At 46.1% G+C, this 17591-nt stretch overlaps 1 protein-coding gene across 7 annotated transcripts in view; it reads left to right on the forward strand.

Annotated features, from left to right (window-relative positions):
- Positions 1-17591, forward strand: part of TJP3 (tight junction protein 3) — a 64798-nt gene that overhangs the window by 35543 nt on the left and 11664 nt on the right. For all 7 annotated transcript variants that reach the window (XM_073563050.1, XM_073563051.1, XM_073563053.1 and 4 more), the window contains exons 11-16: positions 4423-4579; positions 11797-11905; positions 11990-12209; positions 12299-12486; positions 14818-14913; positions 14997-15067. In XM_073563050.1, the coding sequence (XP_073419151.1) occupies positions 4423-4579; positions 11797-11905; positions 11990-12209; positions 12299-12486; positions 14818-14913; positions 14997-15067 (841 nt within the window). The remainder of the gene's footprint in view (positions 1-4422; positions 4580-11796; positions 11906-11989; positions 12210-12298; positions 12487-14817; positions 14914-14996; positions 15068-17591) is intronic.

Consider the following 17591-nt stretch of genomic DNA (forward strand, 5'->3'; position numbering starts at 1 on the left):
CCACTTTCCTCTGCGTCTCCAACTGGAAAAGGGGAGAATATTTGGCTTCTATTGACATCTAAGACGCCTATCGGTTCATCCCCATTTTTCCCTCGCATCAAAGGTTCTTACGGGTTGCCATCAGCAAATACATTACCAGTTCACAGCCTTACCCTTCGGGCTAACCACCGCCCCCAGGGTATTCACAAAGGTCATGGCGGCCATCATGTCTATCCTGCATGCCCGCGTCATAGTCATCTTGCCTTATCTAGACGACCTCCTGGTCGAGGGTCCATCTTTTCAGACTTGCAAAGAGAGCGTCAACATCACTCTGGATACACTTCTTCGCCTAGGGTGGCTGGTGAATTTGAATAAGTCTTCCCCTGTTCCAACTCACAAGATTTACTTTCTAGGGATGATCTTCGACACTTCCTGAGGTTTGGAAATTCTCCCCCGGGACCAGGCCCTAGCACTCCGGCAGGGAGCCCAGGCACTTCGCCAGCCAGTCTCCCTTACCATCCGGTTTGGCATGAGGGTCTTAGGGAAAATGTTGGCAGCAATAGAGGCTATTCCATTTGCCCAGCTCCATCTTCGTCCCTTGCAGCATGCCCTCTTGGCAGCTTGGGACAAAAAGTCTGTTCTCCCTCGACCACCGGTGCCGGTTGTCCGCACCGGTCAGCCAGGCTCTCAGATGATGGACGATGAGTTCCTCCGATCCATTGGTTGGTGGTCACGACCGACGCCAGTCTCCTTGGATGGGGAGCAGTATTTCACCACCGCACAGCCCAAGGACGTTGGTCACCTAGGGAATCGCGCCTCCCGATCAACCTTTTAGAAATTCGGGCGATTCGGCTGGCTTTGCAGCACTTTCATCATCTCCTGGCAGGCCGCCCTGTCCAAATTCAATCAGACAATGCCACGGCGGTGGCTTACATAAATCATCAAGGCGGCATCCGCAGCAGGATGACCATGCTCGAGGCAAAGCATATCCTTTTGCTGGGGCGTGGAGAACTAGGCGGTGGACTTCCTCAGCCGGCAGGTGCCCAGGTTTGTTGCTCTGTCCCGGGACCCACAGGCAATCGCCGTGGACACGTTGGTCCTTACATGGAACCAGTTTTCACCTCTCGTACCTGTTTCCTCCGCTACCACTGCTTCTGAAGGTCACAGGAAGTTCAAGGCATAGGGGGTTTCAGTAATACTGATTGCCCCAGATTGGCCTCGTCAGGCATGGTACGCAGATCTAGTGCAGCTACTCATCGACATCCCCTGGCGGCTGCCAGAGCACCCAGACCTACTTTCCCAGGGCCCGATCTACCACCAGAAATCAGAGGCCCTGTGTTTGACGGCTTAGTCATTGAATCTTGGATCCTGACCCAGGCTGGGTTCGGCCGGAAGGTGGTTGCTACAATGGTTAGTGCCCGAGAGCCAGCCTCAGCATGTATTTACCACCATGCCTGGAAAGTTATTATTTTTTTTTTTTTTCCCCCTCACGGTCTAGGGACCGTGGTTATCCTCCTCTGAGATTCTCCATTCCCAATATTTTAGCTCTTCTCCAGTCTGGCCTAGACTCAGGTTTAGCTTCAAGTTCCCTCAGGAGACAGATTTCGGCCTTTTCCGCCCTGTTCCAGCGTAGGATTGCTACCAATCTGCAGGTAAAGATGAAGGCATTGAAGCTATGGACTGGCCTGCCCGTTCCCCAGACCAGAATCCGATTGAGCACATCTGGGACAGCATGTCTCGCTCCATCCACCAACTTCACGTGGCACCACAGACTGTCCAGGAGTTGACGTATGCTTTAGTCCAGGTCTGGGAGGAGATCCCTCAGGAGAACATCCGCAACCTCATCAGGAGCATGCCCAGGCATTGTAGGGAGGTCATACAGGCACGTGGAAGCCACATACAATACTGAGTATTATTTTGACTTGTTTCCACTTTAATTTTGTCTTGTTTTGGTTTTCCTTTTGACTTGTTTCCACTTTCATTTTGGGGGTCTCTTCAAATCTAGGCCTCCATTGGTTCAAAAATTTGATTTCCATTGATGATTTTTGTGTGATTATGTTGACAGCACATTCAGCTTTGTACATAAATGAAATATTCTCACTGAATACTTTGTTATTTAGATCTAGGATGTGTTGTTTGAGTGTTCCCTTTATTTTTTTGAGCAGTGTGTGTATATGTATATGTGTATATATGTGTATATATGTGTGTGTGTATATATATATATATATATATATATATATATATATATATATATATAGTAGGGATTCGACTCGCTTAGGTGCAGCGGGAGACAAACATGAGGCACGTTCCTTTAAAATTTCACCAGGTTTATTACTCCATAAACCATAGACAGCATAACACTGAAATGTAACCTTCACTTCAGGCAAAGGAACAGAAATGTCCGTGGCTTCAGACTCGGACTGAGAGTCTCAGCACATGCTGGGAGCTGTAGTCCTCCCCATATACACTCTCTGTAGTGTCCCACCTGGACACATGGAAGTCTGTCCACACTCAGACAGACTCCCTCCACACTCTCACATGTGCCAAACACCTCAATTACATAGCCCTGTAACCACACCCACAGGTGATCACATGGCTATGACATCACTAAAGGTTGTATAGACACACACAGGCTTCCCTGACACAGTGTAACAGAAAGATCAGCAGTACCTCTGCTGATCAATACACCCTGGAGCCTGCATCCCAAGGCCACCCACCTTGAGACCCATAATGGTCATTTAGGACCCTGCTCCTGTTACCACACTGAATGTGCCTGTACACCCGTCCTGGGACACCCACACAGCGCCCTCTAGCTGACATAGTGGTAACTACACCACATACCTCCCCCCTCTGTTCAAACTTGTGGAGTTGAACACATGACATCACCCAGGGATCTTGAGACCTGGCACCCATGTCACCTTGCCCTACCAGTCGGGAGGACCATCTCCGTCTGTTTCGGTAGTCATACTGCATATTTACGTTAGGCCTCCCCTGCCCCCAGCGGTCAGTATCTCGGCCTTGGGCTTTGGCCTTCCCGTCAACGTCCGTCAGTGTGACCAGACACTCTTTAGTCTCCACCTGTCTGCAGTGTGCTTCATCACGCGACCTTTCTCTCACAGTCTCTCACATGTCCTGTTCGTGTGCCACTCAGGATGTACCGTCTCCACCTGAGACCGTCCAACACACAGGGCACACCGGGTGCTATTCAGGGAGCCGACCCTCCTCCCAGGGTCTCCCAACACACCAGCCTCACCAGGTCCAGGGGCTCAGCGGGTGCTCTTCAGGACATCCGTCTCCGCCTGAGACTGTCCAACACACGCCTCACCAGGTCCAAGGTCATATCACGTGCTTCAGGGATCCGATTCCTCTCCCAGAACCTCCCAACACTGACCCTCCAGGACCTTGCTCACTGACCCCTCCAGGAACACAGTCTCTCACTGACCCCAGTGCAACACAGACTCCTGTCTGTTACCTGTGTCGGCCACACAGGTTCCTGGACGCCTCTTCTCCTCAGAGGTATCCCACAAATATTAACACAGTCACTTTCTCTGACCTCGGTCAGTATTACTCACGGTTGTCAGACCGTCTGCTCTCCTGGCTCAGAATCGCCAGCACTGCCACACGTGCTTCTGGGAGTCGCTGCCCGCATTCTCCACCAATTGTAGGCATTCGACTCGCTTAGGTGCAGCGGGAGACAAACATGAGGCGCGTTCCTTTAAAATTTCACCAGGTTTATTACTCCATAAACCATAGACAGCATAACACTGAAATGTAACCTTCACTTCAGGCAAAGGAACAGAAATGTCCGTGGCTTCAGACTCGGACTGAGAGTCTCAGCACATGCTGGGAGCTGTAGTCCTCCCCATATACACTCTCTGTAGTGTCCCACCTGGACACATGGAAGTCTGTCCACACTCAGACAGACTCCCTCCACACTCTCACATGTGCCAAACACCTCAATTACATAGCCCTGTAACCACACCCACAGGTGATCACATGGCTATGACATCACTAAAGGTTGTATAGACACACACAGGCTTCCCTGACACAGTGTAACAGAAAGATCAGCAGTACCTCTGCTGATCAATACACCCTGGAGCCTGCATCCCAAGGCCACCCACCTTGAGACCCATAATGGTCATTTAGGACCCTGCTCCTGTTACCACACTGAATGTGCCTGTACACCCGTCCTGGGACACCCACACAGCGCCCCCTAGCTGACATAGTGGTAACTACACCACAATAAATATATATATATATATATATATATATATATATATATATATATATATATATATATATCTATATCTCTATCTTCTGCAGTAAAGCGAATACCAATACAGATGAGTTTTTTTCTAAATTTGTGTACATTGGGGCCAAACGTATATGCTCTAGCTGATTTAGCAGTTGCTTTACATCTTGTTCTTTTATATGTACCTTAAGGTATAGTCCTGATGCACGCCTAGTCCAGTTTCAGAAGGAAAGAAGTATTGGACTTCGCCTTGCTGGAGGAAATGATGTGGGAATATTTGTTGCTGCTGTTCAAGAGGGAAGCCCTGCATCTCGAGAAGGGATGAAGGAGGGTGATCAAATTCTTCAGGTGACCATCATATTTGAGATTTGATGGCTTTTTCATTCAATACTTCCTAAAGTGTAGTTTTTGCTCAACTTTTTTTTTAAAGAATATTTGTCGGTTGTAACACATGATATAATAATTGAGATATACCAGCCTTCTAATACTGCTGATTAGAATTTCATATTGCGTGCACCTGCACAAACTCTAAAGATACAGATTTTCATCAATGTCTGCAAATATCTTCAGGTGATCTTGCTGCATGGCCCTTTACATGGTTTTAGCATGTTACCTCTAGTGTTATTGGCAAGTGAGAAACTACCTAATTTATTTTGAAAAATCAATCTGCCTGAGATTGGTACAGTTTACATGGCAGTGGCATGTCCTAATCTCCACAGCTCACAACTTTATTGTTGCTCATACAAAAATTAAAGTGGGCTATAAACTAAACAATACATGATGTAAGAGAAATGGGCCATACTTGTTTTGTGAATACAATGTTAAATTTATTAAATAGTTTAAACCAGACAGATCACAGGAAACTAGAAATTTGTAATTAATAATATGTCAAAGTGCAAAAGAAGAATTTAAATTAAATACATGGCCATTTCATAAATACATTCAGAAAACATAATTCATGAACATCATAAGTATAAAAAAAAAACACAAGTGTGTTAAACTGATCATGAATTAATTATAACGTTCAAGTGCATAAATATCTTCAAATATGATCATGTTTTGGAAGATACATAGCTGATCCTGACATGGGCGTACCCACCGTGGGGCGGGGGGGCAGCTGCCCCCCTCAGAAGCAGGGGCGCACAATGAAAGAACACCTGGCCGCGGTTGTGTAGAGCGAGTTTACTTTTCCCGCCGCCACGCCCCCCCATGCACCCCATCCTTGCACTCCAAGACAGACCCACCTCAGCTCCTCACTGTTAATAAATCCCAGCAATTACATCACTGGGCTGTTCTGTGTGCACAGGACCTGTGATGAGGTCACAGGAGAGGAGAAGTCAGGGGTCACATGATCAGGGGCCTCAGTGTCTGCAGGACTCTGCTGTGCTGGTTGTCATGGTGCTGGATGAGGGGAAGTTTGTGTGGGGTCAGGAGGGGTTTACAGTGTGGATGTAGCAGAGCCGTGTGTGTACAAGGTGTACGGAGCAGAGCCGTGTTTGTGTGTGTGTACGGAGCGGAGCCGTGTTTGTATGTGTACGAGGTGTACGGAGCGGAGTCGTGTGTGTGTATACGAAGCGGAGCCGTGTGTGTGTACGAGGTGTATGGAGCGGAGCCGTGTGTGTGTGTGTACGAGGTGTACGGAGCGGAGCCGTGTGTGTGTATACGAAGCGGAGCCGTGTGTGTGTACGAGGTGTACGGAGCGGAGCCGTGTGTGTATACGAAGCGGAGCCGTGTGTGTGTACGAGGTGTACGGAGCGGAGCCGTGTGTGTGTATACGAAGCGGAGCAGTGTGTGTGTACGAGGTGTACGAAGCGGAGCCGTGTGTGTGTGTACGAGGTGTACGGAGCAGAGGTGTACGGAGCAGATCCGTGTGTGTGTGTGTGTGTGTGTGTGTGTGTGTGTGTGTGTGTGTGTGTACGAGGTGTACGGAGCGGAGCCGTGTGTGTGCGAGGTGTACTGAGCGGAGCCGTGTGTGTGTATACAAGGTGTACGGAGCGGAGCCGTGTGTGTACGAGGTGTACGGAGCGGAGCCGTGTGTGTACGAGGTGTACGGAGCGGAGCCGTGTGTGTGTGTGTACGAGGTGTACGGAGCGGAGCCGTGTGTGTGTGTGTACGAGGTGTACGGAGCGGAGCCGTGTGTGTACGAGGTGTACGGAGCGGAGCCGTGTGTGTGTGTACGAGGTGTACGGAGCGGAGCCGTGTGTGTGTGTACGAGGTGTACGGAGCGGAGCCGTGTGTGTGTGTACGAGGTGTACGGAGCGGAGCCGTGTGTGTGTGTGTGTGTGTGTGTGTGTGTGTGTACGGAGCGGAGCCGTGTGTGTGTACGGAGCGGAGCCGTGTGTGTACGAGGTGTACGGAGCAGAGCCGTGTGTGTGTGTACGGAGCGGAGCCGTGTGTGTGTGTACGAGGTGTACGGAGCGGAGCCGTGTGTGTGTGTGTACGAGGTGTACGGAGCGGAGCCGTGTGTGTGTGTGTACGAGGTGTACGGAGCGGAGCCGTGTGTGTGTGTACGAGGTGTACGGAGCGGAGCCGTGTGTGTGTGTGTGCGAGGTGTACTGAGCGGAGCCGTGTGTGTGTATACAAGGTGTACGGAGCGGAGCCGTGTGTGTACGAGGTGTACGGAGCGGAGCCGTGTGTGTACGAGGTGTACGGAGCGGAGCCGTGTGTGTGTGTGCGAGGTGTACTGAGCGGAGCCGTGTGTGTGTGTGTGTGTGTGTGTGTGCGCGAGGTGTACTGAGCGGAGCCGTGTGTGTGTATACAAGGTGTGCGGAGCCGTGTGTGAGTACGAGGTGTACGGAGCGGAGCCGTGTGTGTGTACGAGGTGTACGGAGCGGAGCCGTGTGTGTACGAGGTGTACGGAGCGGAGCCGTGTGTGTGTGTACGAGGTGTACGGAGCGGAGCCGTGTGTGTACGAGGTGTACGGAGCGGAGCCGTGTGTGTGTGTGTGTGTGCGAGGTGTACGGAGCGGAGCCGTGTGTGTGTGTGTGTGTGTGTACGAGGTGTACGGAGCGGAGCCGTGTGTGTGTACGAGGTGTACGGAGCGGAGCCGTGTGTGTGTGTACGGAGCGGAGCCGTGTGTGTGTGTACGGAGCGGAGCCGTGTGTGTGTGTGTACGAGGTGTACGGAGCGGAGCCGTGTGTGTGTGTACGAGGTGTGCGGAGCCGTGTGTGTGTGTGTACGAGGTGTACGGAGCGGAGCCGTGTGTGTGTGTGTACGAGGTGTACGGAGCGGAGCCGTGTGTGTGTGTATACAAGGTGTACGGAGCGGAGCCGTGTGTGTGTGTGTACGAGGTGTACGGAGCGGAGCCGTGTGTGTGTGTGTGTGTACGAGGTGTGCGGAGCCGTGTGTGTGTGTGTGTGTGTGTGTGTGTACGAGGTGTACGGAGCGGAGCCGTGTGTGTGTGTGTGTGTGTGTACGAGGTGTACGGAGCGGAGCCGTGTGTGTGTGTGTACGAGGTGTACGGAGCGGAGCCGTGTGTGTGTGTGTACGAGGTGTACGGAGCGGAGCCGTGTGTGTGTGTGTGTGTACGGAGCGGAGCCGTGTGTGTGTGTGTGTGTACGAGGTGTACGGAGCGGAGCCGTGTGTGTGTGTGTGTGTGTGTGTGTGTACGAGGTGTACGGAGCGGAGCCGTGTGTGTGTGTATGTACGAGGTGTACGGAGCGGAGCCGTGTGTGTGTGTATGTACGAGGTGTACGGAGCGGAGCCGTGTGTGTGTGTGTACGAGGTGTACGGAGCGGAGCCGTGTGTGTGTGTGTGTGTGTACGAGGTGTACGGAGCGGAGCCGTGTGTGTGTGTGTGTGTGTGTATGAGGTGTACGGAGCGGAGCCGTGTGTGTGTGTGTGTACGAGGTGTACGGAGCGGAGCCGTGTGTGTGTGTACGAGGTGTACGGAGCGGAGCTGTGTGTGTGTGTGTGTGTGTACGAGGTGTACGGAGCGGAGCCGTGTGTGTGTGTGTACGAGGTGTACGGAGCGGAGCCGTGTGTGTGTGTGTACGAGGTGTACGGAGCGGAGCCGTGTGTGTGTACGAGGTGTACGGAGCGGAGCCGTGTGTGTGTGTACGAGGTGTACGGAGCGGAGCCGTGTGTGTGTGTGTGTACGAGGTGTACGGAGCGGAGCCGTGTGTGTGTGTACGGAGCGGAGCTGTGTGTGTGTGTGTGTGTGTGTACGAGGTGTACGGAGCGGAGCCGTGTGTGTGTGTACGAGGTGTACGGAGCGGAGCCGTGTGTGTGTACGGAGCGGAGCCGTGTGTGTGTACGGAGCGGAGCTGTGTGTGTGTGTGTGTGTGTGTACGAGGTGTACGGAGCGGAGCCGTGTGTGTGTACGGAGCGGAGCCGTGTGTGTGTGTACGAGGTGTACGGAGTGGAGCCGTGTGTGTGTGTACGGAGCGGAGCTGTGTGTGTGTGTGTGTGTGTGTGTGTGTGTGTGTACGAGGTGTACGGAGCGGAGCCGTGTGTGTGTACGGAGCGGAGCCGTGTGTGTGTGTACGAGGTGTACGGAGCGGAGCCGTGTGTGTGTGTACGAGGTGTACGGAGCGGAGCCGTGTGTGTGTGTGTACGAGGTGTACGGAGCGGAGCCGTGTGTGTGTGTACGAGGTGTACGGAGCGGAGCCGTGTGTGTGTGTACGAGGTGTACGGAGCGGAGCCGTGTGTGTGTGTACGAGGTGTACGGAGCGGAGCCGTGTGTGTGTGTGTGTGTGTACGAGGTGTACGGAGAGGAGCCGTGTGTGTACGAGGTGTACGGAGCGGAGCCGTGTGTGTGTGTGTGCACGAGGTGTACGGAGCGGAGCCATATGTGTACGATGCATACAAAGCGGAACCGTGTGTGTATGAGGTGTGCGGTGTGGGGCAGTCCCGATTTTGAGATTCTGCCCCCGCTGTCCCGGCCCGGGAGCTTACTTTTCCCGCGGACGCAGGAGTACATGGCGGAGCACTTCAAAACTCGCACAGGACATTACACCAGAAGTGACGTGCTGGAAGCTGACTGGAAATCAGGTAATTTTGGTAGGAGATTGTGACAAAACCATGGAGGCACTTAAGGGAATGCTTCAGATCCATCATCGTGTCCTCCTCCGACAGCGCCATGTGAGGAGATCATGATATGTCCTGCATCGGGAGGCTCAGGTGGGCACTATATTGGGAGCTGGGCTGCTATAGTATCTTTATAGAGTCTTTCTTTCTCTCTCTGTTTCTTTTTCTCTCTCTGTTCTTTCTTTCTCTCTGTTCTTTCTTCCTTTCTTTCCCCTCTTTCTCTCTGTTCTTTCTTTCTGTTTCTTTCTCTCTCTGCTCTTTCTTTCTCGCTGTGCTCTTTCTTTTTCTCTCTGCTCTTTTTCTCTCTCTGCTCTTTCTTTCTCTCTCTGTTCTTTCTTTCTCTCTGCTCTTTCTGTTCTTTCTCTCTCTGCTCTTTCTTTCTCTCTGCTCTCTCTGCTCTTTCTCTCTATGTTCTTTCTTTCTCTCTGCTCTCTCTGCTCTTTCTCTCTATGTTCTTTCTTTCTCTCTGTTCTTTCTTTCTCTGTTCTTTCTCTCTGTTCTTTCTCTCTCTGTTCTTTCTTCCTTTTTTCCCCTCTTTCTTTTTCTCTCTCTCTGTTCTTTTTCTCTCTCTCTCTGTTCTTTTTCTCTCTCTCTGTTCTTTTTCTCTCTCTCTCTGTTCTTTTTCTCTCTCTCGCTGTTCTTTTTCTCTCTCTCGCTGTTCTTTTTCTCTCTCTCGCTGTTCTTTTTCTCTCTCTCGCTGTTCTTTTTCTCTCGCTGTTCTTTTTCTCTCTCTCGCTGTTCTTTTTCTCTCTCTCGCTGTTCTTTTTCTCTCTCTCGCTGTTCTTTTTCTCTCTCTCTCTCTCTGTTCTTTTTCTCTCTCTCTCTCTCTGTTCTTTTTCTCTCTCTCTCTCTCTGTTCTTTTTCTCTCTCTCTCTCTGTTCTTTTTCTCTCTCTCTCTCTCTGTTCTTTTTCTCTCTCTCTCTCTCTGTTCTTTTTCTCTCTCTCTCTCTGTTCTTTTTCTCTCTCTCTCTCTGTTCTTTTTCTCTCTCTCTCTGTTCTTTTTCTCTCTCTCTCTCTGTTCTTTTTCTCTCTTCTTTTTCTCTCTTCTTTTTCTCTCTCTCTGTTCTTTCATTCTGTCCCCTCTTTCTTTCTCTCTCTGTTCTTTCTTTCTGATCTTTCTTTCCCCTCTTTTTTTTCTCTCTGTTCTTTCTTCTTTCTCTCCCTGTTCGTTTTCGTTTTTCCCCCTCTTTTTCTGTTCTTTTTCTGTCCTCTTTCTTTTTCTCTCTATCTGTTCTTTCTCCATTCTTTTCCCCCCTCTTTCTTTCTTTCTTTCTTTCTTTCTCCTTTCTTTCTCTGTCTCCTTTCTCTCTCTGTTATTTATTTCTTCTTTCTCTCTCTGTTCTTTCTTTCGCTCTGTTGTTGTTTCTTTCTCTCTCTGTTGTTTCTTTCTCTCTCTGTTGTTTCTTTGGCTCTCTGTTGTTTCTTTGGCTCTCTGTTGTTTCTTTGGCTCTCTGTTGTTTCTTTGGCTCTCTGTTGTTTCTTTGGCTCTCTGTTGTTTCTTTGGCTCTCTGTTGTTTCTTTGGCTCTCTGTTGTTTCTTTGGCTCTCTGTTGTTTCTTTGGCTCTCTGTTGTTTCTTTGGCTCTCTGTTGTTTCTTTGGCTCTCTGTTGTTTCTTTGGCTCTCTGTTGTTTCTTTGGCTCTCTGTTGTTTCTTTGGCTCTCTGTTGTTTCTTTGGCTCTCTGTTGTTTCTTTGGCTCTCTGTTGTTTCTTTGGCTCTCTGTTGTTTCTTTGGCTCTCTGTTGTTTCTTTGGCTCTCTGTTGTTTCTTTGGCTCTCTGTTGTTTCTTTGGCTCTCTGTTGTTTCTTTGGCTCTCTGTTGTTTCTTTGGCTCTCTGTTGTTTCTTTGGCTCTCTGTTGTTTCTTTGGCTCTCTGTTGTTTCTTTGGCTCTCTGTTGTTTCTTTCGCTCTCTGTTGTTTCTTTCGCTCTCTGTTGTTTCTTTTCCTCAGTACCAGTCAGTGTGATCAGCAATGCTACATGGGTGCTGTTGTGGCGTGGATATGGGTGTGACTAGTTGTGAAATGGGTGTGGTTGGGAGCGTGGCCTAAAATTTGCCGCGTGTCCGACCATGGCTTGCCCTCCTAGTTTTGATCCTGGGTGCGCCCATGGATCCTGACCAATAAGTGTATTTATAACTAAATTATTAAAGATCAGATTTAATTATATGAAGTGCAAGTTAATAAATATATTCAGAACATGATGTTTAATTTTAATTTTTAATATATCTCTATTCATGATTAGATGAAAAGAAAACCTACTTTATGAACATTTAGTTGAACATAGTATGAAAACGGATGAATTTGAGTGTGATTGTGAGCTATTTTTTGACATGCTATTAGTTAAATCTTTCCAGTCCCCTGTGATCCTTCTATTATGCTGACTTCTTTCTGGAATTTATATTGATATAAGGATATATGTATTAATAGGATTTAATAAATATTGCATTTTATTTGCGAAAGTGTGGCCTGTTTGTATCATACAATACATATAGACTGCGTTCCCTAATTAGAGAATTTGACTATTTACTGTCGTCACTGGCAGGTAAATGAAACCAGCTTTCACAACATGACACGTGAAGATGCCATACAATATCTAATGAACTTGCCACAGCATGAAGATGTTCTAGTACTTACACAGGGCAAAGAAGACAGTAAGTTTAACAATGTGGCTAGGATTTCTTGTGGATTTGTATGTTCTTTGGTGTCGGGCGCATAGTACAAGCCATTTGTTACAGTTTACAGGAAGATGATAAAGTCTAATGTGGGTGATTCCTTCAACATCCGGACACATTTTGATTATGAGGCAGATGCTCCATCTGGCTTGAGCTTCAGTCGGGGTGAGATTTTCCATGTTGTGGACACATTGTACCGTGGGAAAATTGGGAGTTGGCTCGCTGTACGTGTTGCCCGTGATCTGAAGGAGATGGACAAGGGAATTATTCCGAATCGTGTTAGGTAAATTATTTGCCACCCTCGTAATACAATATTAAACTTGTACCGCTCTTCCACACTTATGGTCTTGCATGTCCTACATATTTTTTTAGGGCAGAACAATATGCCAGTTTAGAGACCGTCTTAAAGCCTCAGTCATCCTCAGGGCCACGTGCTGAGTTTTGGAAGCTGAGAGGCCTTAGGGGAGCCAAAAAAATTTTGAAGAAAAGTCGAGAAGATTTGTCTGCAATTACTAGCAAGGCCAAGTATCCTTCTTATGAGAAAGTCACACTTCGAGAAGGTAACAGTACAACAAATATTCTTTTTTTTTTTTCACTGATCCTACCTTGTGCGTGACCTCAATATATCAGTATATTAAGTAGCTTTAACCGGTGAACAGCTGGTTGAACCAATGTAGGAAAGTAGCTCATCGGTACTCTTATTGACTCCAATGGCATTTGGCGAATATTGCAAATACGGCCATCGTAATCCGAATCAAATATTGAAATATTCGCTCATCTCTACTAAAGACCTCTGCTAAATGTACATCGACTCTGTGTGCTATCCTAATGACTGTTATAAAACTGAAAAGTTTACAGCCATTGCAAATCTAAAGCATGTAGTCATCATCCATAATCCATATAAACATGCAAGACACAGGTTGTATGAGGCATTTTATATGGAATATCTCGATGACCTTACGGATAGGGCTGTTTTTCCACTGGGCATATGAGGGCAGATGCCTATCACTGTAGAATTGGGGCACGGAGTGCCTTTTTAACATATTTTTATAAAAAGCAGTATGTAGTAAAGTGGCCATGCCTCTATAAAGTTAGTATGCCTGTTGGTTCGTGCGTGGGTGCCTGACCATTGTAAATATGTCTATGTACTTATATGCACATTTATGCACTTATATTTTTAAAGTTGGGCTGCATATTGTGATTCTATTTAGATGTGATTTCTATCTCAATTTGAAAGAGAATAACTAAATTAAAATTCTTGTATTGAGGTAAACGTTGGCCCATAAAATGTGTATTGAATCTTTTGGGCCTACAGCAGCATGAGATGAAAATACGTGATAGATATCGTCATGGTAGAGATAAAGGGTCACTACCTATACACAATCCTTTTTTTTGTCAATTGTTACCACTTTAGTTTAAAGTGTGTTTGCAGATTACATTCCAGAGGTTTTCAATGGGGTCTGGAGATTGGGCTGGCCATGACAGGGACCTGATGTGGTGGTCCTTCATCCACACATTGATTGACCTAGTTGTGTGGGATGGCGCATTGCCCTGCTGGAAAACCCAGTCCTCAGAGTTGGGGAACATTGCCTATGCTGAAGGAATTAACTGTTTTTCTAGGATAACCTTGTATGCGGCTTGATTCATATGTCCGTCGCAAAGATTAACCTGCCCAATTCCAGCCTTGCTGAAGCCTCCCCAGATCATCACCGATCCTCCACCAAATTTCACAGTGGGTGTAAGACACTGTGGCTTGTACGCCTCTCCAGGTGTCTGTCTAACCATTACACGACCAGGTGTTGGGCAAAGCTGAAAATTAGATTGCCTTACTCCAGTTGTCTATAGTCCAATCCTTATGGTCTTTGGCAAACTTCAACCTGGCTCTCCTTTGCTTCTCATTGATGAAAGGCTTTTTTCTAGCTTTACATGACTTGAGCCCTGCCTCCTGTTACGAACTGTTCTTGCCGTGCACTTCATCTCAGCTGCACTTGTTTTGCCATCCAGCTTGTCCTATTGCAAGAGGATTGTGAACACCACAGCAGGGTTTTTTTTATACTTTCCTTCGTTAAAAAAGATTTGGTTCAGGTGATCGCCTAATCAGAAGCACATTAAGTAGAATGAGGTGTACTCTGGTTGGAATTCAACTGACACTGGAATGAATTCTCTTAATTTTTGCCAGATATATGCACGACACTTGTCTCCTTCCCCCAACCCAGAAAAATATTTTTTTATTAATTACTAAAGATCTAATATGCCAGTCATTTTTTTTTTTTTTTTTTTTTTTTTTTTTTTTTTTTTAGTGTAGAGAAAAAAAAAAAGCATTTTGACAAATTCCCAAAGTTATTTTTTCTACAAAACTCAAGACATTTTAGGGTTGTGAAAGAATAAAAATTGATATAGGAGGAGACATGTGACTAAGTTTTCTCCTGGTTAAAAATTAAAATTATTCTGCTGGAAAATTCCAGTCTTACAGGAAGTCTCCCTATCAATGCGCCCTCAGTCTGCCATGCTGAATACATTCTTTGTATTACTACTCTTTGTGCAGTGGACCTAGTCCACCTATAATTCTCCTTAACATCGGCATTGAGTCTGCAAGTTCCTGTTGTCTTCTTATTGTTCATTTTATGTAGGAGTACTGTGAAAATGTTGATGCTTTGATGTGGATGTGCACTGTTCTGAAGACTCTAGGCTGTCTTCAGTAGGTTCACATATTCATCTTTTCTGTGTCCTACAATATAGAAGTTCCAAAAAATAAGCGTTTATTTGATGAATTTACCACCTTTCCGCTAAGTCCTCTTCACTCCCATGTCTTAACTTATTGATCATACTACTCTTCTTTCACCGTCAGAGATGTTAACTTTTTAAATAACTGACTTTTTTTTTTAATGCAGCGAGTTTCAAAAGGCCTGTTGTTATCCTCGGTCCTATAACAGATATCGCCCATATGAAGCTTTGTGCCGACTTGCCCCAAGAATTTGAATCTGCAGGTGAGTTATGGTTAGGACCAAAAGTTTGTTTTTTAGTATTACAGTGCAAATGGAGCACTGAGAGTCTCATGTTTCTGTTGCAGAGAGTGTTTCTCGTGGTGATGGGGCTTCCAAAGTCATTAAACTGCAGCTGGTGAAAGAGATCGTAGAACAGGTAAGGAACTTTTATTAAACTCATTAGAGATAGATAAAGAAACAACACGGATGGTTAGTTTTTAAAATAAACACTATGAACCCTCGATGGTGAAAGGGCCATTATTGCCTGTAATTGGAGGCAAAGCTGGAGTTAGTTGGAGGGATATTTGTGCACTGGTCTCTGGTGCAGAGATACTTGTGATTGGCACCACGGTCTCTGGCTTCCTCCATTACAGTGTAGTTTTCTATCCAAATCTTCAACTCAGTGTCCTTCCTCTTGTTCTAGCTCTGTCAAAAGCAACTGCTTGGTGCTGTGTGCTTTCACCACAACAGGTCAGGTTCACATAATATGAGCATTTAGTATTATCTTCTCTCTGCCCCTTGGATATGTCTAGCTCCAGTCCTGGAACCAGAAAAATACCTGTTGAACATATGTGTTCACCGGGCATTAACTAAAAATAACACACTCATCCCATATACTACAGTGTTATGGGAAATAAGAGATCGCCCCCGGAAGAAGCTGGTGGCGAAACGCGCGTCGGGGTGAGGGAACGCTGAGTGGATACACCACTTTCACTTGGTAATATTATCAACTTATTTTCATGGGGCTTGGTTAATTGATTGCGGCTTGATACTGCTGTATTGGAGGTCTTCATGCATAGTGGTCATGTTCTTTTTTCCATTGTAGGGACATTATGTGCATTTAATTTATATGGCTATTTTGCTACATCACATTTATGCATATGTGCGATTGTGATGTTTTGAGCACTTTTATGTTTAGATAGGTATATAGTATGGCTATTTGGCTTCTTACTTTGTGTCTATATTAAATTACATGATCCGCTTATAGCATGTTCAATACCTATTTGTATGGCACCCATTGACCTATGTATAATGTGATTTTTTTTTTTTTGTATAAGTAATTTATTATATACCATTATTATCGGTATTTTTCCCACTCGGTGTCTCTTGGACAATATTTTGCTTTTTAATACTTTTAAAATAGTATTTTGACTTATTATTAATAAAGCATTGATTTTATTACGTTTTGGGATCTCTTCTTATTTCCCATAACACTGTAGTATAGGGGATGAGTGTGTTATTGTTAGTTGAAGTGCCCTGCACATTTGGACATTTTTTGTTGCTATTAACTAAAAATGGTTTGGTTTGTTTTGCATATCAAAATAACCGTGACATAAATTAAAACCCATTTTTAATACTATATTTTAGTGTAATAAACTGTGAAAATGAAAAAGTTAATTTGTTACAATATTATACAGATTTAGCGCAACATTGTTCATTTCTATAAGAGGTGATAGGAATAAAGGAACCTGTAATATATTACTCAAGTTCTCCGGAGTTCATATATGTTTACGTTGCCATATTTTGGAGACATAAGCTTTTTCTGTTGATACTGCTAAGTGTGGGCTTATTTGTAGAATTTCAGGGTCTATGCAACTCTTTCAACACTTTTTGTATTCTATCTTCTATGAAAGAGTGCCCAAAAAAATTCTGACATTACTTGTTTTTTGTTTTTTTCTTAACCCCTTAACAACTGCCGATACGCCTTTTAACGGCATCAGTTAAGGGTACTTATTCCTCAGCTCAGCTGTGACCCCAGAGAACATGATTCGGGTTGGTTTTTACCGACCCCAGCATTGCGATCACCATTATTCACGGAATAACGACGCTCACAAAAAAAAGTCTGATTTCCCATTTAATTTCTCTCTCCTCTGATATGATCTAGCACATCAGAGGAGAGATAAATGGGGTCCTCCGAGCCCCTCCCGGTATCTTCGGTGTCCCTGAACCCTCCTGCATCCCCCGGTTTTGTCCCCCGGCCATCGGCGTCGTCTTCCGGAAGAAAATGGTGGGCGCATGAGTAGTAAAAACATAGAATAAAAAATATATACTTATTTACATTTTTCGTTATTGTTGGACTAGGGTTAGGGCTGGGGCTAGGGTTTGGCTAGGGCAGTGATGGGGAACCTTTTAGAGACTGAGTGCCCAAAATTGGAATACGAAACCCCCTTATTTTTCGCAAAGTCCCTGAATACTGAAGTTTTATATTAGAAAGACAAATCATACATTAGCGCGCTATAGAGTCAATATCAAAGAGCTTGTAAGCGGTGCACTCCAAGCCTGATACTAGCCACCAATTGTAGTGAAGGTCTGTTCTTGAGAATGGAGAGGATTTTTAACTACTGTAGAAGCTATTCCGAAGTAGCTAGCAGCTACGTTTTAAATATAGCTGCACTGAGCAGCTCCATTCAAAGTGTTAATATCCAGCAGCCACCAGAGCTATTTTCAGCTGATCGGTTTGGGGATTGCGTGTGGGAACCTCACCGATCTCATGTTTCATGACCTATCGTGGACCCAACCTACAAAGAGCTTTTGACCATCAACATAAGAATACACAGTAGTTCATTCCAACATTTGATTTTCTGTTTTTTTTGTAAATTCTATAAAAAGTATCAAAGTAGAGTAGAGAAGCTCGTGTTCACTAAATACCCACGATTAAGTTATACAATCAGAACATGATA

Source organism: Dendrobates tinctorius, unplaced genomic scaffold (genome assembly GCF_039654945.1).
Source record: "Dendrobates tinctorius isolate UK_male_01 unplaced genomic scaffold, ASM3965494v1 ptg000377l, whole genome shotgun sequence".
Taxonomy (NCBI): Eukaryota; Metazoa; Chordata; class Amphibia; order Anura; family Dendrobatidae; genus Dendrobates; species Dendrobates tinctorius.